This window comes from Dendrobates tinctorius, unplaced genomic scaffold, assembly GCF_039654945.1.
Source record: "Dendrobates tinctorius isolate UK_male_01 unplaced genomic scaffold, ASM3965494v1 ptg000135l, whole genome shotgun sequence".
NCBI lineage: Eukaryota > Metazoa > Chordata > Amphibia > Anura > Dendrobatidae > Dendrobates > Dendrobates tinctorius.
The window spans coordinates 13,299,009-13,318,173 of record NW_027361803.1 but is presented as its reverse complement, the minus strand read 5'-3'; the positions used below and the strand labels follow the sequence as shown (position 1 = coordinate 13,318,173).

General features: G+C 47.3%; 1 protein-coding gene across 2 annotated transcripts in view; it reads right to left on the bottom strand.

Moving 5' to 3' along the window:
* Nucleotides 1–215: 215 nt before the first annotated feature.
* Nucleotides 216–19,165, bottom strand: part of SPEF2 (sperm flagellar 2) — a 127,444-nt gene continuing 108,494 nt past the window's right edge. For both annotated transcript variants that reach the window (XM_073543926.1, XM_073543927.1), the window contains 10 exons: nucleotides 16,579–16,704; nucleotides 14,465–14,603; nucleotides 13,689–13,918; nucleotides 11,556–11,662; nucleotides 9,262–9,444; nucleotides 8,328–8,420; nucleotides 5,823–5,993; nucleotides 5,148–5,345; nucleotides 4,247–4,369; nucleotides 216–432 (listed from right to left, as the gene is read on the bottom strand). In XM_073543926.1, coding sequence (XP_073400027.1) covers nucleotides 334–432; nucleotides 4,247–4,369; nucleotides 5,148–5,345; nucleotides 5,823–5,993; nucleotides 8,328–8,420; nucleotides 9,262–9,444; nucleotides 11,556–11,662; nucleotides 13,689–13,918; nucleotides 14,465–14,603; nucleotides 16,579–16,704 — 1,469 coding nt within the window. In that variant the 3' untranslated portion in view covers nucleotides 216–333. The remainder of the gene's footprint in view (nucleotides 433–4,246; nucleotides 4,370–5,147; nucleotides 5,346–5,822; nucleotides 5,994–8,327; nucleotides 8,421–9,261; nucleotides 9,445–11,555; nucleotides 11,663–13,688; nucleotides 13,919–14,464; nucleotides 14,604–16,578; nucleotides 16,705–19,165) is intronic.

Sequence of the window (19,165 nt, the reverse complement as noted above, 5' to 3'; positions counted from 1 at the left end):
AATCTTGATTTCGGCATAGCTCTGTAATGTAAATCTGGAATATCCCCCTCTGACATAGAAGACTGAGCCGAGCTAAGCTGATTCTGTCCCAATCTATACAGTAAAGCTGTCATAGAAAACCTCAGTGTAGTGCAGGTAATTTAAGCACTTCTCAGCTGCAGAAGCCAAAGAGGAATTGCAGATGGGAGTGAAGAAAAATCCTACTGAGCCTCATATACAGATATAACACGCTGCTTTATTATCAGTGATCCATTCTCATGCCGGGAAGAGGTTTCTTTTTCCCCAAGCATTAAAAAAAAAAGTAGAGAAGTATAAACCACTCAGGGCTCAGGATTACAGATAACATGGTCGTGATGCAGTGGAGCTGGTTGTCACGCTGTCTCCTTCATTCATCTGCGTGGCTTTAGTCTTCTCAAGTATGTCCTGGATATCCTGCCACAAAAAAAGACAAAACTTTGTGCACATTCTCTAAGGTTGTACTAGAAAAGCTAGTACTGCTCCGATAGAGCTGAGCTGCAATTCCAGACACGACCTGTAGACATAGGTGGCGCTGTTTCTGGAATAAAGCAGCCATGTTTTTCTAATTCAGGATATTTAGTTTGCAATTCAAGGGAAAAAAATGAATTGTAAACAGAATAAAAGCAGTAATATTCTTTACCCCTGTAAAAGGGAGAGTCCATGCAGGTGAATAAAAGGGGCAGAATGGTTGTACCAAGTCCTCTCAAGCACAAGCAGCTCTTAAAAAGTCTCTCTAATGCCCACACGTGCTGGTTTAGGGAATGCAACACATCTGTCCATATTGAACAGTCATGCAGATAGCTCAGTAATCGGTTCGGTTGGGATGGGGGGGGGGGACGCTCATGGTTATGGTTCAGTGACCCCAGCTGTTGTGTCTGGCAATGCATTCTCACATAGGAATCATAACATTACATGGTGGTCCACGCAACGCCTGGTCCATCCAGGGTCTGGTCCATGCAGTGTCTGGTCCATGTACTATATGGTAGATATGACGTCTGATCCAGGCAATGCCAGGTTCATGCAACATCTGGTCCATGCAACGCCTGATCCATATATTATATGGTAGATGTGACGTCTGGTCCAAGCAGCGTCTGGTCCATGCAGCGTCTGGTCCATGTAACATCTGGTCCATGTACTATATGGTAGATGTGACGTCTAGTCCATGCGATATGGTCCATGCAGCGTCTGGTCCATGCAGCGTCTGGTCCATGCACTGTATGGTAGATGTGACGTCTGGTCCATGCGATCTGGTCCATGCAGCGTCTGGTCCATGCACTGTATGGTAGATGTGACGTCTGGTCCATGCAGCGTCTGGTCCATGCAACATATGGTCCATGTACTATATGGTAGATTTGACGTCTGGTCCATGCAGCGTCTGGTCCATGCAGAGTCTGGTCCATGCAGAGTCTGGTCACAGTAACGTCTGCTTCACGTAATGTCTGGTCCACGTAACGTCTGCTCCATGTATTGTTTGGTCCACGTAACGTCTGGTCCCTGTAATGTCTGGTCCCTGTAACGTGGTCCATGTATTATGTGGTCCATGTGATGCCTGGTCCCTGTAACATCTGATTTATATAATGTATGGTCCCTGTAACGTCTGGTCCCTGTAACGTCTTCTCCACGTATTGTCTGGTCCACGTAACGTCTGCTCCACGTAACGTCTGGTCCATGCAGCGTCTGATCCATATATTATATGGTAGATGTGACGTCTGGTCCATCCAGGGTCTGGTCCATGCAGCGTCTGGTCCATGTACTATATGGTAGATATGACGTCTGACCCAGGCAACGCCAGGTTCATGCAACATCCGGTCCATGCAACGCCTGATCCATATATTATATGGTAGATGTGACGTCTGGTCCATGCAGCGTCTGGTCCATGCAGCGTCTGGTCCATGCAGCGTCTGGTCCATGTAACGTCTGGTCCATGTACTATATGGTAGATGTGACGTCTGGTCCATGCGGTCTGGTCCATGCAGCGTCTGGTCCATGCACTATATGGTAGATGTGACGTCTGGTCCATGCGATCTGGTCCATGCAGCGTCTGGTCCATGCAACATATGGTCCATGTACTATTTGGTAGATTTGACGTCTGGTCCATGCGGTCTGGTCCATACAGCGTCTGGTCCATGCAGCGTCTGGTCCATGCAGCGTCTGGTCCATGCAGAGTCTGATCCATGCAGAGTCTGATCCATGCAGAGTCTGATCCATGCAGAGTCTGGTCCATGCAGAGTCTGGTCCATGCAGAGTCTGGTCCCTGTAACATCTGCTCCACGTATTGTCTGGTCCACGTAACGTCTGCTCCATGTATTGTTTGGTCCACGCAATGTCTGGTCCCTGTAATGTCTGGTCCCTGTAACGTGGTCCATGTACTATGTGGTCCATGTGATGCCTGGTCCCTGTAACATCTGATTTATATAATGTATGGTCCCTGTAACGTCTGGTTCCTGTAACGTCTTCTCCACGTATTGTCTGGTCCATGTACTATGTGGTCCATGTGATGCCTGGTCCCTGTAACATCTGATTTATATAATGTATGGTCCCTGTAACGTCTGGTTCCTGTAACGTCTGGTCCCTGTAACGTCTTCTCCACGTATTGTCTGGTCCATGTACTATGTGGTCCATGTGACGCCTGGTCCCTGTAATGTCTGGTCCCTGTAACGTGGTCCATGTACTATGTGGTCCATGTGATGCCTGGTCCCTGTAATGTCTGGTCCCTGTAACGTGGTCCATGTACTATGTGGTCCATGTGATGCCTGGTCCCTGTAATGTCTGGTCCCTGTAACGTGGTCCATGTACTATGTGGTCCATGTGATGCCTGGTCCCTGTAACATCTGCTTTATACACTCACTGGCCACTTTATTAGGTACACCTGTCCAACTGTGTGTTAAGACTTAATTTCTAATCAGCCAATCACATGGCGGCAACTCAGTGCATTTAGGCATGTAGACATGGTCAAGACAATCTCCTGCAGTTCAAACCGAGCATCAGTATGGGGAAGAAAGGTGATTTGAGTGCCTTTGAACGTGGCATGATTGTTGGTGCCAGAAGGGCTGGTCTGAGAATTTCAGAAACTGCTGATCTACTGGGATTTTCACGCACAACCATCTCTAGGGTTTACAGAGAATGGTCCGAAAAAGAAAAAAAATCCAGTGAGCGGCAGTTCTGTGGCCGGAAATGCCATGTTGATGCCAGAGGTCAGAGGAGAATGGGCAGACTGGTTCGAGCTGATAGAAAGGCAACAGTGACTCAAATTGCCACCCGTTACAACCAAGGTAGGCAGAAGAGCATCTCTGAACGCACAGTGCGTCGAACTTTGAGGCAGATGGGCTACAGCAGCAGAAGACCACACTGGGTACCACTCCTCTCAGCTAAGAACAGGAAACTGAGGCTACAATTTGCACAAGCTCATCGAAATTGGACAGTAGAAGATTGGAAAAACGTTGCCTGGTCTGATGAGTCTCGATTTCTGCTGCGACATTCGGATGGTAGGGTCAGAATTTGGCGTAAACAACATGAAAGCATGGATCCATCCTGCCTTGTATCAACGGTTCAGGCTGGTGGTGGTGGTGTCATGGTGTGGGGAATTTTTTCTGGGCACTCTTTGGGCCCCTTGGTACCAATTGAGCATCGTTGCAACGCCACAGCCTACCTGAGTTTTGTTGCTGACCATGTCCATCCCTTTATGACCACAATGTACCCAACATCTGATGGCTACTTTCAGCAGGATAATGCGCCATGTCATAAAGCTCGAATCATCTCAGATTGGTTTCTTGAACATGACAATGAGTTTACTGTACTCAAATGGCCTCCTCAGTCACCAGATCTCAATCCAATAGAGCATCTTTGGGATGTGGTGGAACGGGAGATTCGCATCAGGGATGTGCAGCCGACAAATCTGCGCCAACTGTGTGATGCCATCATGTCAATATGGTCCAAAATCTCTGAGGAATGCTTCCAGCACCTTGTTGAATCTCTGCCACGAAGAATTGAGGCAGTTCTGAAGGCAAAAGGGGGTCCAACCCCTTACTAGCATGGTGTACCTAATAAAGTGGCCAGTGAGTGTATAATGTATGGTCCCTGTAGCGTATGGTCCTGCTCTGTAAAGTCTGGTTCCTGTACCTTGTCGTCCTTGTAACATCTGATCCATATAACATCTGGTCCCTGTAATGTAGCGTCTAGGCGGAGAACCCCTTTCTAGGCATTATAGCGGATGTAATAATTTACTCACCGAGAGTTTATAAAGTTGACAATCTTCAATGAGTTCATGAAAGACGGGGTGTGTGAGGAGAGCGGGGAGAGACACACGGCCCGCAGCGTCGGGGCTCATCTCCTGCAATATGTTCTTGATTATCTAGAAGAAGAAAGGAAAACAATATTACTATTTCACAAGTGACATTCGGGATGGGGCATAAATCCATGTGATTTGCAGCAAATCTTTGATAAGATGCGATACACAGAAAATCTGCTGCAACCATCTGCAACAAAGCCGGGATATATGGGACAAGACCCCATACACGAAGAATGAAAATCCTCCGAACCCGCAGATCCGATGTGTACGGGGGCCTCCCGACACTGATATTAGGGCAAAGAATGATCGAGGACTTAACATTTTGACACCTGATCCCTTTTCTTTCAGGGGAGAGAAGTCTGTGTCAGCAGATTTCTCCCCTCTCAGGAAGGCTGGGAGCGCGCGCTGCCGGATGAGTGTTCGTGGGTGTGATCCTCTAAAAAAAAAAATGGTCAGCAGGTACATATCTCATCTCTGTGGTCCTCTTTAATCCCTCCTGGTGACAGCTGCCGTTCATGTACGTCAACCGTGCGATACAGCTGTACGGAGCAGGCTCAGGTCCTGCGCCTGCTCTGTACAACATGGAGGCTAGAACCAGACAGTAGCTGATGTAGTTTGAGCCCGTGTAATGTTACAGTACACTGCCATAATACTGCAGTACTGTGTATTGCACAGTCGATCAATAGATCACAAGCTCAAGTCCCCTACGGGGACTGATACAAAATGTCCTGTGCTCAGACAACACCTTCTCCATTATTGTATAATAATAAGGCCCCCTCCCCCTTATATCGGGTCCCCCGAGTGCCCGCTAAGCACCCACACCTCTGTGATCACATCTAACCTTATGGCGATGATTTGCTTCTCTCTCCAGCTGACGAAACCTGTGAGTATCCCCATCATCTCCGGCGCCATGCTGAAAGACGCGCAGAACCTCCTGTAATGTGACGGTTGGCTGTTCTGTGTCTGGGGCGATATCACCCCCATCATTCACTGTTACTCCTTCAGTAGTCCCTTCTACGGTATCCATGGCTGGAAAAGACTGAAAATGATCGGTATGATCGTGTCTGCAAATTGAGATTCTGGTTTGGCTTGTATCCTAAGTCATACTACAAGACTCGTTAAAGGGTTGATTGTGACTTGTAGGATCGCTACTACCAATAGGTGGCGCTGTAGAGTAAAAGTCCTCTTTCTTTCTGAAGAGGCAATTTGCACGGTATGAGAAGAGGACTCTATATAGGGGAGCTACCCAAAAACAACGCTAATCCCATAGTACCCCCCCCGCAGGGGAGGTAAGTCCAGCACCGCCTCTGTTCACATCACCACAGCAGCTGTACCGTCATATGAACGCTGCAGCCAAACGCTGAGCAAATATCTGAGGGCAGTGATTGGCTGCTGAGGTCACATGACACTTCTGTATACAGAGATTGGCTACTGGAGGGGGTGGGAGATTTACGCATATTTTTTTCAATTGGGAAATTTTGGAGGGTGGGGGTGAGACGTCTGTCGGAGCCGATACCTTTACGAGCAGGTTATCATCCAGAGGCTTCAGGACCGCTCTCCCGATTGTGACGCTTAATGCTCGATAGAAACCTTCCAGCGGGTTCGGATGAGAAGCAAAATAGAGCAACATATCGGTGTAGTCAAGACGAGGCGGCTGTGTGCTCTCAGCAAACAGGTGAAAGAAAAACTGAACAAATAAAAAAAAAAAAAGTATAAAAAAAATTATAATACAGTATTAAAAAAATAGGAAACTATTACAGAGCTGTATAAAACATAATATAATACTGTATAAAAAGAGAAAGAAACGTACAAAATGCAGTAAAAGAGAGAAAAGTAATGTAATACAGTCTAATAAGAAAAAAACTATAAGAACTATAAAAAAACCTACAAAAGAAAGAAAACTACCCTACTATCTAACAGTAAAAAGATAGAAAACGAATATAATACTTATAAAAAGAAAGAAAAACTACTATAATACACAATAAAAAGAAAGAAAACTATTATATAACAGTATAAAATATAGAAAATTAATACTGTCTAAAAATATATAAAATACTACGGTAATACAGTATAAAAAGATAAAAACTATAAAAAAGAGCTATCAAAGACCTATAAAAGAAAGAAAACTACTATCTAACTGATAGAAAACTAATATAATACTGTATAAAAAGATAGAAAAAACTTATAATACAGGATAAAAAGATAAAAAAAACTATTTTAATACACAATAAAAAGAAAGAAAACCATTATATAACAGTGTAAAAGAAAGAAAAATAACCGTCTGAAAAGATATAAAAAAAACCTACTATAATACAGTATAAAATGATAAAAACTATAAAAAAGAAATATAAAAACAAACAAAAAGAAAGAAAACTACTATCTAACAGTATAAAAGATAGAAAACTAATATAATACTGTATAAAAAAATAGAAAAAACTATTATAATACACTATAAAAAAAAACATTATATAACCGTATAAAATATAGAAAATTAATACTGTCTAAAAAAAGATATAAAAAATACTATAATACAGTATAAAAAGATAAAAACTGTAAAAGAGCTTTCAAAGACCTATAAAAAGAAAGAAAACTACTATCTAACTGTATAAAAGATGGAAAACTAATATAATACTGTCTAAAAAGATAGAAAAAACTTAAAATACAAGATAAAATGATAAAAAAAACTATAAAAAACACCTATAAAAGGACAGAAAATTATAATCTAATAGTATAAAAGATAGAAAACTAATACAATACCTGTATGAAAAGATATACAAAACTATTATACTACAGAATAAAAAGATAAAAAAAAATTATACTACACTATAGAAAGCTAAAAACTAGTATAATACCGGTTAAAAAAAACATAGAAAAAATATAATACTGTATAACATAGAAAAGTAATACAATACAGGATAAAAATATTTAAGTATTATAATACAGCATTAATACACTAAAAAAAAACCTCTGATAGAACAGGATAAAAAATAGAAAACCAATATAATACCGTATAAAAAGACATACAGAACTATTATACTATAGAATAAAAAGATAAAAACTATTTATAATGCTGTATAAAAACATAGAAATCTGATATAATGTACAAAATAAACTAATATAATACAACAGAAAAAGAGAGAAAAAATAGAATACAGTAAAAGAACAGTAACGCAATACAAGATACAAAGATGGAAAAACTATTATAATACAGTATAAAGGGAGGGAAAATGATTAAAATACACTATATAAAAGAAAGAAAACTAATATAATACTGTATAAAAAGATAAAAAAAAATTATACTACAGGATAAAAAGATAAAAACTATTATAATACAGTAAAAATAGATAAAAAAACTAATATCATGCTGTATAAGCAAAAAGAAAATACAATGCAAGAAAATAGAATAAAAAGGAAAAAAAAACATAAAACAGAATAAAAGATAGAAAACTAATAAATTAGATTACAAAATGAATAAAATGAATGTAATACAGGAGCTTCGCCTCCCACCCTGCTGCCCACCAGATGTCAGTGGCCTCATGGACGCATCACCCAGAAAGAGGGACCTAACGGCAGCGTGTGATATTATATTCCTCTATCGATGCTGCAGACAGTAACAGACCTGCGACAATCAACTGATCTATGCCCTTATATTAAATGGGTTGCCTGTATTGAGTCAACCACCTTACGGGATTTTTGGGCAAAAAAAAGTTTGCTGTCGGTGGATGAAATCGTAGAGGCCGACCCAGGACAGGACTAGCGTTCCTCACAGCTGAGGTTTTGTTACATTTGTATCCAGCCCAGATAATTCTCTATATATTCCAGACTTCAGACTGATACATTGTAACAAAGCAGCAGAGATCTGTGCAGCTGCTGCCCATATGTTCAGCTCACAGAGCATTGTTTGCACTGGATACAATTGTAGCAAATCCTCAGCTGTGGGAAGATCCTGTAAAAGTTTGGAGGAAGATTCCGCTTTAGAGAATTGTTTTAATGAACCAGTTATGTCTTTATTACAGTCTACCCTCATCAGATGCTCCAGTCTGTTAAATGGAAGGTTCTCTGTTGGGTCTTCAGGATCGGTGTCCTCAGAATCTCCTGTAAACCACAGCGCCACCTAACAGGGGAAAGAGGAATATAGGTAACCTCTAAATAGAAGAGGAAACAGAGCCAGCAGAATAGTGAGTGCAGCTCTGGAGGATAATACAGGATGTAACTCGGGATCAGTAATGTAATGTATGTACACAGTGACTGCACCAGTAGAATAGTGAGTGCAGCTCTGGAGTATAATACAGGATGTAACTCAGGATCAGTAATGTATGTATACAGTGACTGCACCAGCAGAATAGTGAGTGCAGCTCTGGAGTATAATACAGGATGTAACTCAGGATCAGTAATGTATGTATACAGTGACTGCACCAGCAGAATAGTGAGTGCAGCTCTGGAGTATAATACAGGATGTAACTCAGGATCAGTAATGTAATGTATGTACACAGTGACTGCACCAGCAGAATAGTGAGTGCAGCTCTGGAGTATAATACAGGATGTAACTCAGGATCAGTAATGTAATTATGTACACAGTGACGGCACCAGCAGAATAGTGAGTGCAGCTCTGGGGTATAATACAGGATGTAACTCAGGATCAGGAATGTAATGTATGTACACAGTGACTGCACCAGCAGAATAGTGAGTGCAGCTCTGGGGTATAATACAGGATGTAGCTCAGGATCAGTAATGTAATGTATGTACACAGTGACGGCACCAGCAGAATAGTGAGTGCAGCTCTGGGGTATAATACAGGATGTAGCTCAGGATCAGTAATGTAATGTATGTACACAGTGACTGCACCAGCAGAATAGTGAGTGCAGCTCTGCAGTATTCAGGATGTAACTCAAGATCAGTAATGTAGTGTATGCTACATCTATTCTGAAGAGATTCTTTTCTACTTCCTCCGTCACCTGACTGTAGAGCTCTTGGTGAATGATGCCGCTTCCTCTGTCATCTGCATCCTTGAATCTCTGCAGGGTCCTCAGGAGTTCGGGCAGAGACGGGTACGGCCAGGGATATGACGCTGATAACAAGAACTTTCTCCAGTTTACATAATCGGAGCCGTCTGACAGCGCGGAGGTCATGTCCTGGACCTGGACACAGTTGGAATAACACTCAGATGGTGGATGGAGTTTTGCGCCTCATTTTACAAGACGTGGAGGAGCAGATAAGGCTGGAACCAAACTCCAACATAGAGGTAACAGCTGGACATTCCCTTTAAGACTAATGTGTGTATAGATTTGCAGAATTTGCTTCCTCCGTACATTGGGGCAGTGATATTAGGGCCCGGTCTGGCAGTATTATCTGTCCCCTGTATTGTGTTAGTTTATCATACTATAGTACAGGGTGGGTCATTTATATGGATACACCTGGGTGGGCCGACTTCAAAATGGCCGCCATGGTCACCACCCATCTTGAAAAGACCCCCCCTCCCATATATTAATCTGCTACAAACAGGAAGTTGATATCACCAACCATTCCCATTTTATTTAGGTGCATCCATATAAATGGCCCACCATGTACAATAGAGGGGATTGTGAGAAAGCAACAAGGCCTGGATTCATCCATCACCACCTCTGCTCCGATCTATCACCACCTCTGCCCCGATCCATCACCACCTCTGCCCCGATCCATCACCACCTCTGCCCCGATCCATCACCACCTCTGCCCCGATCCATCACCACCTCTGCTCTGATCTATCACCACCTCTGCCCCGATTTATCACCACCTCTGCTCCGATCTATCACCACCTCTGCCCCGATCCATCACCACCTCTGCCCCGATCTATCACCACCTCTGCCCCGATCCATCACCACCTCTGCCCCGATCCATCACCACCTCTGCTCTGATCTATCACCACCTCTGCCCCGATCTATCACCACCTCTGCCCCGATCTATCACCACCTCTGCCCCGATCCATCACCACCTCTGCCCCGATCCATCACCACCTCTGCTCTGATCTATCACCACCTCTGCCCCGATCCATCACCACCTCTGCTCCGATCTATCACCACCTCTGCTCTGATCTATCACCACCTCTGCCCCGATTTATCACCACCTCTGCCCCGATCTATCACCACCTCTGCCCCGATCCATCACCACCTCTGCCCCGATCTATCACCACCTCTGCCCCGATCCATCACCACCTCTGCCCCGATCCATCACCACCTCTGCTCTGATCTATCACCACCTCTGCCCCGATCTATCACCACCTCTGCCCCGATCTATCACCACCTCTGCCCCGATCCATCACCACCTCTGCCCCGATCCATCACCACCTCTGCTCTGATCTATCACCACCTCTGCCCCGATCCATCACCACCTCTGCTCCGATCTATCACCACCTCTGCTCTGATCTATCACCACCTCTGCTCCGATCTATCACCACCTCTGCCCCGATCCATCACCACCTCTGCTCCGATCTATCACCACCTCTGCTCTGATCTATCACCACCTCTGCTCCGATCTATCACCACCTCTGCCCCGATCCATCACCACCTCTGCTCTGATCTATCACCACCTCTGCTCCGATCCATCACCACCTCTGCTCCGATCTATCACCACCTCTGCCCCGATCCATCACCACCTCTGCTCTGATCTATCACCACCTCTGCTCTGATCTATCACCACCTCTGCTCTGATCTATCACCACCTCTGCCCCGATCTATCACCACCTCTGCCCCGATCTATCACCACCTCTGCCCCGATCCATCACCACCTCTGCCCCGATCCATCACCACCTCTGCTCTGATCTATCACCACCTCTGCCCCGATCCATCACCACCTCTGCTCCGATCTATCACCACCTCTGCTCTGATCTATCACCACCTCTGCCCCGATTTATCACCACCTCTGCCCCGATCTATCACCACCTCTGCCCCGATCTATCACCACCTCTGCCCCGATCTATCACCACCTCTGCTCCGATCTATCACCACCTCTGCCCCGATCTATCACCACCTCTGCCCCGATCTATCACCACCTCTGCTCCGATCTATCACCACCTCTGCCCCGATCTATCACCACCTCTGCCCCGATCTATCACCACCTCTGCCTTGATCTATCACCACCTCTGCTCCAATCCATCACCACCTCTGCACGCATCTATCACCATCTCTTCCCCCATCCATCACCACCTCTGTTCCGATCTATCACCACCAATCTGTCCAGGAACCCCATAAATTCGTTGTAAGTGTAACCTCACCTCTGACAGTGACAGATGCATCCACATGTCGGGCAGCGTGTCGTCTCCGAGAGGCACCGAGGTCAGATCCATCAGAAGCTCCGAAAATAACTTGCTTGACATAAGTCCTGTAGGAAAAAGAGCAGATAATGGCATTGAGTGCAGGAGCTCCAGGGCTCACCCCTCTGCTGAAAATTTACAGCTTTCTCTACAGATCAGATAAGGGGGCAGGTTGTACTAGGGGCCTGTGCGGGTCCATCTTCTATAGGCACAGAATGTAAGCGTGCATCTGCGGCAGGTGCTGTGTATAACTGGGGCATCTGCGGCCAGTGCTGTGTATAACTGGGGCATCTGCGGCCAGTGCTGTGTATAACTGGGGCATCTGCGGCAGGTGCTGTGTATAACTGGGGCATCTGCGGCCAGTGCTGTGTATAACTGGGGCATCTGCGGCCGGTGCAGTGTATAACTGGGGCATCTGCGGCCAGTGCTGTGTATAACTGGGGCATCTGCGGCCGGTGCAGTGTATAACTGGGGCATCTGCGGCCGGTGCAGTGTATAACTGGGGCATCTGCGGCCGGTGCTGTGTATAACTGGGGGCATCTGCGGCCGGTGCAGTGTATAACTGGGGGCATCTGCGGCCGGTGCAGTGTATAACTGGGGCATCTGCGGCCAGTGCTGTGTATAACTGGGGCATCTGCGGCCGGTGCAGTGTATAACTGGGGCATCTGCGGCCGGTGCTGTGTATAACTGGGGGCATCTGCGGCCGGTGCTGTGTATAACTGGGGGCATCTGCGGCCGGTGCAGTGTATAACTGGGGGCATCTGCGGCCGGTGCAGTGTATAACTGGGGGCATCTGTGGCCGGTGCTGTGTATAACTGGGGAATCTGCGGCCGGTGCTGTGTATAACTGGGGGCATCTGCGGCCGGTGCAGTGTGTAACTGGGGGTATCTGTGGCCGGTGCAGTGTGTAACTGGGGGTATCTGTGGCCGGTGCAGTGTGTAACTGGGGGTATCTGTGGCCGGTGCTGTGTGTAACTGGGGGCTTCTGTGGCCGGTGCAGTGTGTAACTGGGGGCTTCTGCGGCCGGTGCAATGTATAACTGGGGGCATCTGTGGCCCTTGCAGTGTATAACTGGGGGTATCTGTGGCCCTTGCAGTGTATAACTGGGGGTATCTGTGGCCCTTGCAGTGTATAACTGGGGGCATCTGTGGCCCTTGCAGTGTGTAACTGGGGGTATCTGTGGCCGGTGCAGTGTGTAACTGGGGGCATCTGTGGCCGGTGCAGTGTGTAACTGGGGGTATCTGTGGCCGGTGCAGTGTGTAACTGGGGGCATCTGTGGCCGGTGCAGTGTGTAACTGGGGGTATCTGTGGCCGGTGCAGTGTGTAACTGGGGGTATCTGTGGCCGGTGCAGTGTGTAACTGGGGGTATCTGTGGCCGGTACAGTGTATAACTGGGGGCATCTGTGGCCGGTACAGTGTATAACTGGGGGTATCTGTGGCCGGTGCAGTGTGTAACTGGGGGCATCTGTGGCCGGTGCTGTGTGTAACTGGGGGTATCTGTGGCCGGTGCAGTGTGTAACTGGGGGTATCTGTGGCCGGTGCAGTGTGTAACTGGGGGTATCTGTGGCCGGTGCTGTGTGTAACTGGGGGTATCTGTGGCCTGTGCAGTGTGTAACTGGGGGTATCTGTGGCCGGTGCTGTGTGTAACTGGGGGCATCTGTGGCCGTTGCAGTGTGTAACTGGGGGTATCTGTGGCCGGTGCAGTGTGTAACTGGGGGTATCTGTGGCCGGTGCTGTGTGTAACTGGGGGTATCTGTGGCCGGTGCAGTGTGTAACTGGGGGCTTCTGCGGCCGGTGCAGTAACTGGGGGCATCTGTGGCCGGTGCAGTGTGTAACTGGGGGCTTCTGCGGCCGGTGCAGTGTATAACTGGGGGTATCTGTGGCCGGTGCAGTGTGTAACTGGGGGCTTCTGCGGCCGGTGCAGTGTGTAACTGGGGGCTTCTGCGGCCGGTGCAGTGTGTAACTGGGGGCATCTGTGGCCGGTGCAGTGTGTAAATGGGGGTATCTGTGGCCGGTGCAGTGTCTAAATGACAAATTTGTTTCCCTTTAATATCTAACACTTTTACAAATCCTGTACACTATACACAGAACTCACCGCCCGGAGCCACCTGTAAAAACAGCTTGAGAAGTCGATAGAGCTGAGAAACGGTGAGGGCTGCCCCTGTGGCGCTCTCTACTGGTGGGGGAGGGGGTTGCGGCACTGGATCAGGCAGCACTTTTATATCTGCGTTTATGTAGAAGTCGCTTTTCTCCAGGACGAGTTCGTGTTGTATCTTCGTTTTGGTTTCAACGCAGTAATGAGCGATCTGGATCAGCTTCCCGATACTGCGAGGACAGAGGTACAGCCCAGCGTTATCGATCGGAGGGTATACGGGGAGTATATGGGGAGTATACGGAGGGCATTCAGGTGGTATACAGGGGTATACGGGGAATAAGCAAGGGGTACACAAGGTATATACGGAGGGGTATACAGAGGGTATACGGCGGGGTATACAGAGGGTAGATGGGTGGGTATACGGAGGGTATTCAGGGGGTATACGGGGAATAAGCAGGGGGTACACAAGGCATATACGGAGGGGTATACAGAGGGTATACGGCGGGGTATACAGAGGGTAGATGGGTGGGTATACGGCGGGGTATACAGAGGGTAGATGAGTGGGTATACGGAGGCTATATGGGGGTTACCCAGCTGCAATCACTGGATGAGCCGTACATGTGAGTATTGGGAACGTGACTGGGTCCATGGCAAATTCCCACCAAAAAAGTCACAAGATCCGTTGTGAATTCTACAATGTATCTCTTGCAGATTCCGCCCCGTGTGAAGGAGCGATAAATGCCCCCGCCGACTCCGCGCACCATGGAGAACTTTACCTTGACATCTCCGCCAGAAACTGCGCTCCCTGCCACATGTCCAGGTCTTTGTACGCCTGCTCCGATCGGGTCACAGTCTCCTGGCACATTTCGAGGGCTTTCGATTTGATCAGCTCCAGTCTGGAGGTCACAGACGCCTCTGAAGAAAGGAGGGAAAAATAATAGAAACAAAGGTTCAGCGTCGTATCCGGAGCTGCAGCTGCGGTGGTCTATATACGGCCCCCTGTATCTGCCATCTAGAGGTGAAAAATACTCCCGGGTGCTTCTGAGTGACAAGAGGGATTAATTCCTAATGGTCCGGAGACCCCGGGGTATCACAGAGAGAATATGTATTCCCAGGTGATCGACAGCAAAGAAAAAAGTATAACCATCAATGGAGGAAGAGTAGGGTCCGTGTGGTGTTCCCTGGTGGTCTGGAGGAGAAGAGGGGTTTATACCTATAGGTTACATGAGGAGGGTTCGTGTGTTTTGCTCCCTGGTGGTCTGGAGGAGAAGAGAGGTTTATACCTATGAGTCTAGGTTACATGAGGAGGGTTCGTGTGTTTTGCTCCCTGGTGGTCTGGAGGAGAAGAGGGGTTTATACCTATGAGTCTAGGTTACATGAGGATGGTTCGTGTGTTTTGCTCCCTGGTGGTCTGGAGGAGAAGAGAGGTTTATACCTATGAGTCTAGGTTACATGAGGAAGGTTCGTGTGTTTTGCTCCCTGGTGGTCTGGAGGAGAAGAGGGGTTTATACCTATGAGTCTAGGTTACATGAGGAAGGTTCGTGTGTTTTGCTCCCTGGTGGTCTGGAGGAGAAGAGAGGTTTAGACCTATGAGTCTAGGTTACATGAGGAGGGTTCGTGTGTTTTGCTCCCTGGTGGTCTGGAGGAGAAGAGGGGTTTATACCTATGAGTCTAGGTTACATGAGGAGGGTTCGTGTGTTTTGCTCCCTGGTGGTCTGGAGGAGAAGAGGGGTTTATACCTATGAGTCTAGGTTACATGAGGAAGGTTCGTGTGTTTCGCTCCCTGGTGGTCTGAAGGAGAAGAGAGGTTTATACCTATGAGTCTAGGTTACATGAGGAAGGTTTGTGTGTTTTTCTCCCTGGTGGTCTGGAGGAGAAGAGGGGTTTATACCTATGAGTCTAGGTTACATGAGGAAGGTTTGTGTGTTTTTCTCCCTGGTGGTCTGGAGGAGAAGAGGGGTCTATACCTATGAGTCTAGGTTACATGAGGAAGGTTCGTGTGTTTTTCTCCCTGGTGGTCTGGAGGAGAAGAGAGGTTTATACCTATGAGTCTAGGTTACATGAGGAAGGTTCGTGTGTTTTGCTCCCTGGTGGTCTGGAGGAGAAGAGAGGTTTAGACCTATGAGTCTAGGTTACATGAGGAAGGTTCGTGTGTTTTGCTCCCTGGTGGTCTGGAGGAGAAGAGAGGTTTATACCTATGAGTCTAGGTTACATGAGGAAGGTTCGTGTGTTTTTCTCCCTGGTGGTCTGGAGGAGAAGAGGGGTTTATACCTATGAGTCTAGGTTACATGAGGAGGGTTCGTGTGTTTTTCTCCCTGGTGGTCTGGAGGAGGAGAGGGGTTTATACCTATGAGACTAGGTTACATGAGGAGGGTTCGTGTGTTTTTCTCCCTGGTGGTCTGGAGGAGGAGAGGGGTTTATACCTATGAGTCTAGGTTACATGAGGAAGGTTCATGTGTTTTGCTCCCTGGTGGTCTGGAGGAGGAGAGGGGTTTATACCTATGAGTCTAGGTTACATGAGGAGGGTTCGTGTGTTTTTCTCCCTGGTGGTCTGGAGGAGGAGAGGGGTTTATACCTATGAGTCTAGGTTACATGAGGAAGGTTCATGTGTTTTGCTCCCTGGTGGCTTAGAGGAGAGGAGTTTATACCTAGGAGTCTAGGGTACATGAGGAGGGTTCGTGTTTTGCTCCCTAGTGGTCTAAAGGAGGAGAGGGGCTTATACCGAGGAGTCTAGGGTGGATGAGGAGGGTTCGTGTTTTGCTCCCTGGTGGTCTAGAGGAGGAGAGGGGCTTATACCGAGGAGTCTAGGGTGGATGAGGAGGGTTCGTGTTTTGCTCCCTGGTTTCGGGCCAATAAGGCCGTGGTACTTTTTGCTCTTACTATTACCGACCTTCGTACTCCAGAGCTGCCAGATATTCCTGCTTCATTTTCATTTCCTGCTTCTTCTGCAGCCCGGAGTCGTCCTCGGGGGCCGCGGGTGGTGGTGTGGGGGCGGCAGGTCCTGGCGATTTACCCCCTGGAATAAAAAGTATATGGAAGTCTGGACTAGATAATGTACCCTCACTATAAACTGCCCCATAGCTCTATACAATGGCAGCCATAATACCCCCACAACAATGCCAGCTATAATACCCCCATAACAGTGGCAGCCATAATACCCCCACAACAATGCCAGCCATAATACCCCCATAACAGTGCCAGCCATAATACCCCCATAACAGTGCCAGCCATAATACCCCATAACAGTGCCAGCCATAATAGCCCCATAACAGTGCCAGCCATAATACCCCATAACAGTGCCAGCCATAATAGCCCCATAACAGTGCCAGCCATAATACCCCCATAACAGTGCCAGCCATAATACCCCCATAACAGTGCAAGCCATAATACCTCCATAACAATGCCAGCCATAATAGCCCCATAACAGTGCCAGCCATAATACCTCCATAACAGTGCCAGCCATAATACCCTCACAACAGTGCCAGCCATAATACCCCCATAACAGTGCCAGCCATAACACCCCCATAACAGTGCCAGCCATAATACCCTCACAACAGTGCCAGCCATAATACCCCCATAACAGTGCCAGCCATAATACCCCCATAACAGTTCCAGCCATAATACCCCATAATAGTGCCAGCCATAATACCCATAACAGTGCCAGCCATAATACCCCCATAACAGTGCCAGCCATAATACCCCATAACAGTGCCAGCCATATTGCCCCATAACAGTGCCAGCCGTAATACCTCCATAACAGTGTCAGTCATAATACCTCCATAACAGTGCCAGCCATAATACCCTCACAACAGTGCCAGCCATAATACCCCCATAACAGTGCCAGCCATAACACCCCCATAACAGTGCCAGCCATAACACCCCCATAACAGTGCCAGCCATAATACCCCCATAACAGTGCCAGCCATAATACCCCCATAACAGTGCCAGCCATAATACCCCCATAACAGTGCCAGCCATAATACCCCCATAACAGTGCCAGCCATAACACCCCCCATAACAGTACCAGACATAATACCCCCATAACACTGCCAGCCATAATACCTCCATAACAGTGCCAGCCATAATACCTCCATAACAGTGCCAGCCATAATACCCTCACAACAGTGCCAGCCATAATACCCTCACAACAGTGCCAGCCATAATACCCCCATAACAGTGCCAGCCATAACACCCCCATAACAGTGCCAGCCATAACACCCCCATAACAGTGCCAGCCATAATACCCCCATAACAGTGCCAGCCATAATACCCCCATAACAGTGCCAGCCATAATACCCCCATAACAGTGCCAGCCATAACACCCCCCATAACAGTACCAGACATAATACCCCCATAACACTGCCAGCCATAATACCTCCATAACAGTGCCAGCCATAATACCCCCATAACAGTGCCAGCCATAACACCCCCATAACAGTACCAGACATAATACCCCCATAACACTGCCAGCCATAATACCTCCATAACAGTGCCAGCCATAATACCTCCATAACAGTACCAGACATAATACCTCCATAACAGTGCCAGCCATAATACCTCCATAACAGAGCCAGCCATAATACCTCCATAACAGTGCCAGCCATAATACCCCCATAACACTGCCAGCCATAATACCCCCATAACAGTGCCAGCCATAACACCCCCATAACAGTACCAGACATAATACCTCCATAACAGTGCCAGCCATAATACCTCCATAACAGAGCCAGCCATAATACCTCCATAACAGTGCCAGCCATAATACCCCCATAACAGTGCCAGCCATAATACCCCCATAACACTGCCAGCCATAATACCTTCATAACAGTGCCAGCCATAATACCCCCATAACAGTGCCAGCCATAATACCCCCATAACAGTGCCAGCCATAACACCCCCCATAACAGTACCAGACATAATACCCCCATAACACTGCCAGCCATAATACCTCCATAACAGTGCCAGCCATAATACCTCCATAACAGTGCCAGCCATAATACCCCCACAACAGGGCCAGCCATAATACCTCCATAACAGTGCCAGCCATAATACCTCCATAACAGTGCCAGCCATAATACCCCCACAACAGTGCCAGCCATAATACCTCCATAACAGTGCCAGCCATAATACCTCCATAACAGTGCCAGCCATAATACCCCCACAACAGTGCCAGCCATAATACCCCCATAACAGTGCCAGCCATAATACCCCCATAACAGTGCCAGCCACAATACCTCCATAACAGTGCCAGCCATAATAGCCCCATAACAGTACCAGCCATAATACCCCCACAACAATGCCAGCCATAATACCTCCATAACAGTGCCAGCCATAATACCCCCACAACAGTGCCAGCCATAATACCTCCATAACAGTGCCAGCCATAATACCTCCATAACAGTGTCAGCCATAATACCTCCATAACAGTGACAGCCATAATACCTCCATAACAGTGCCAGCCATAATACCTCCATAAC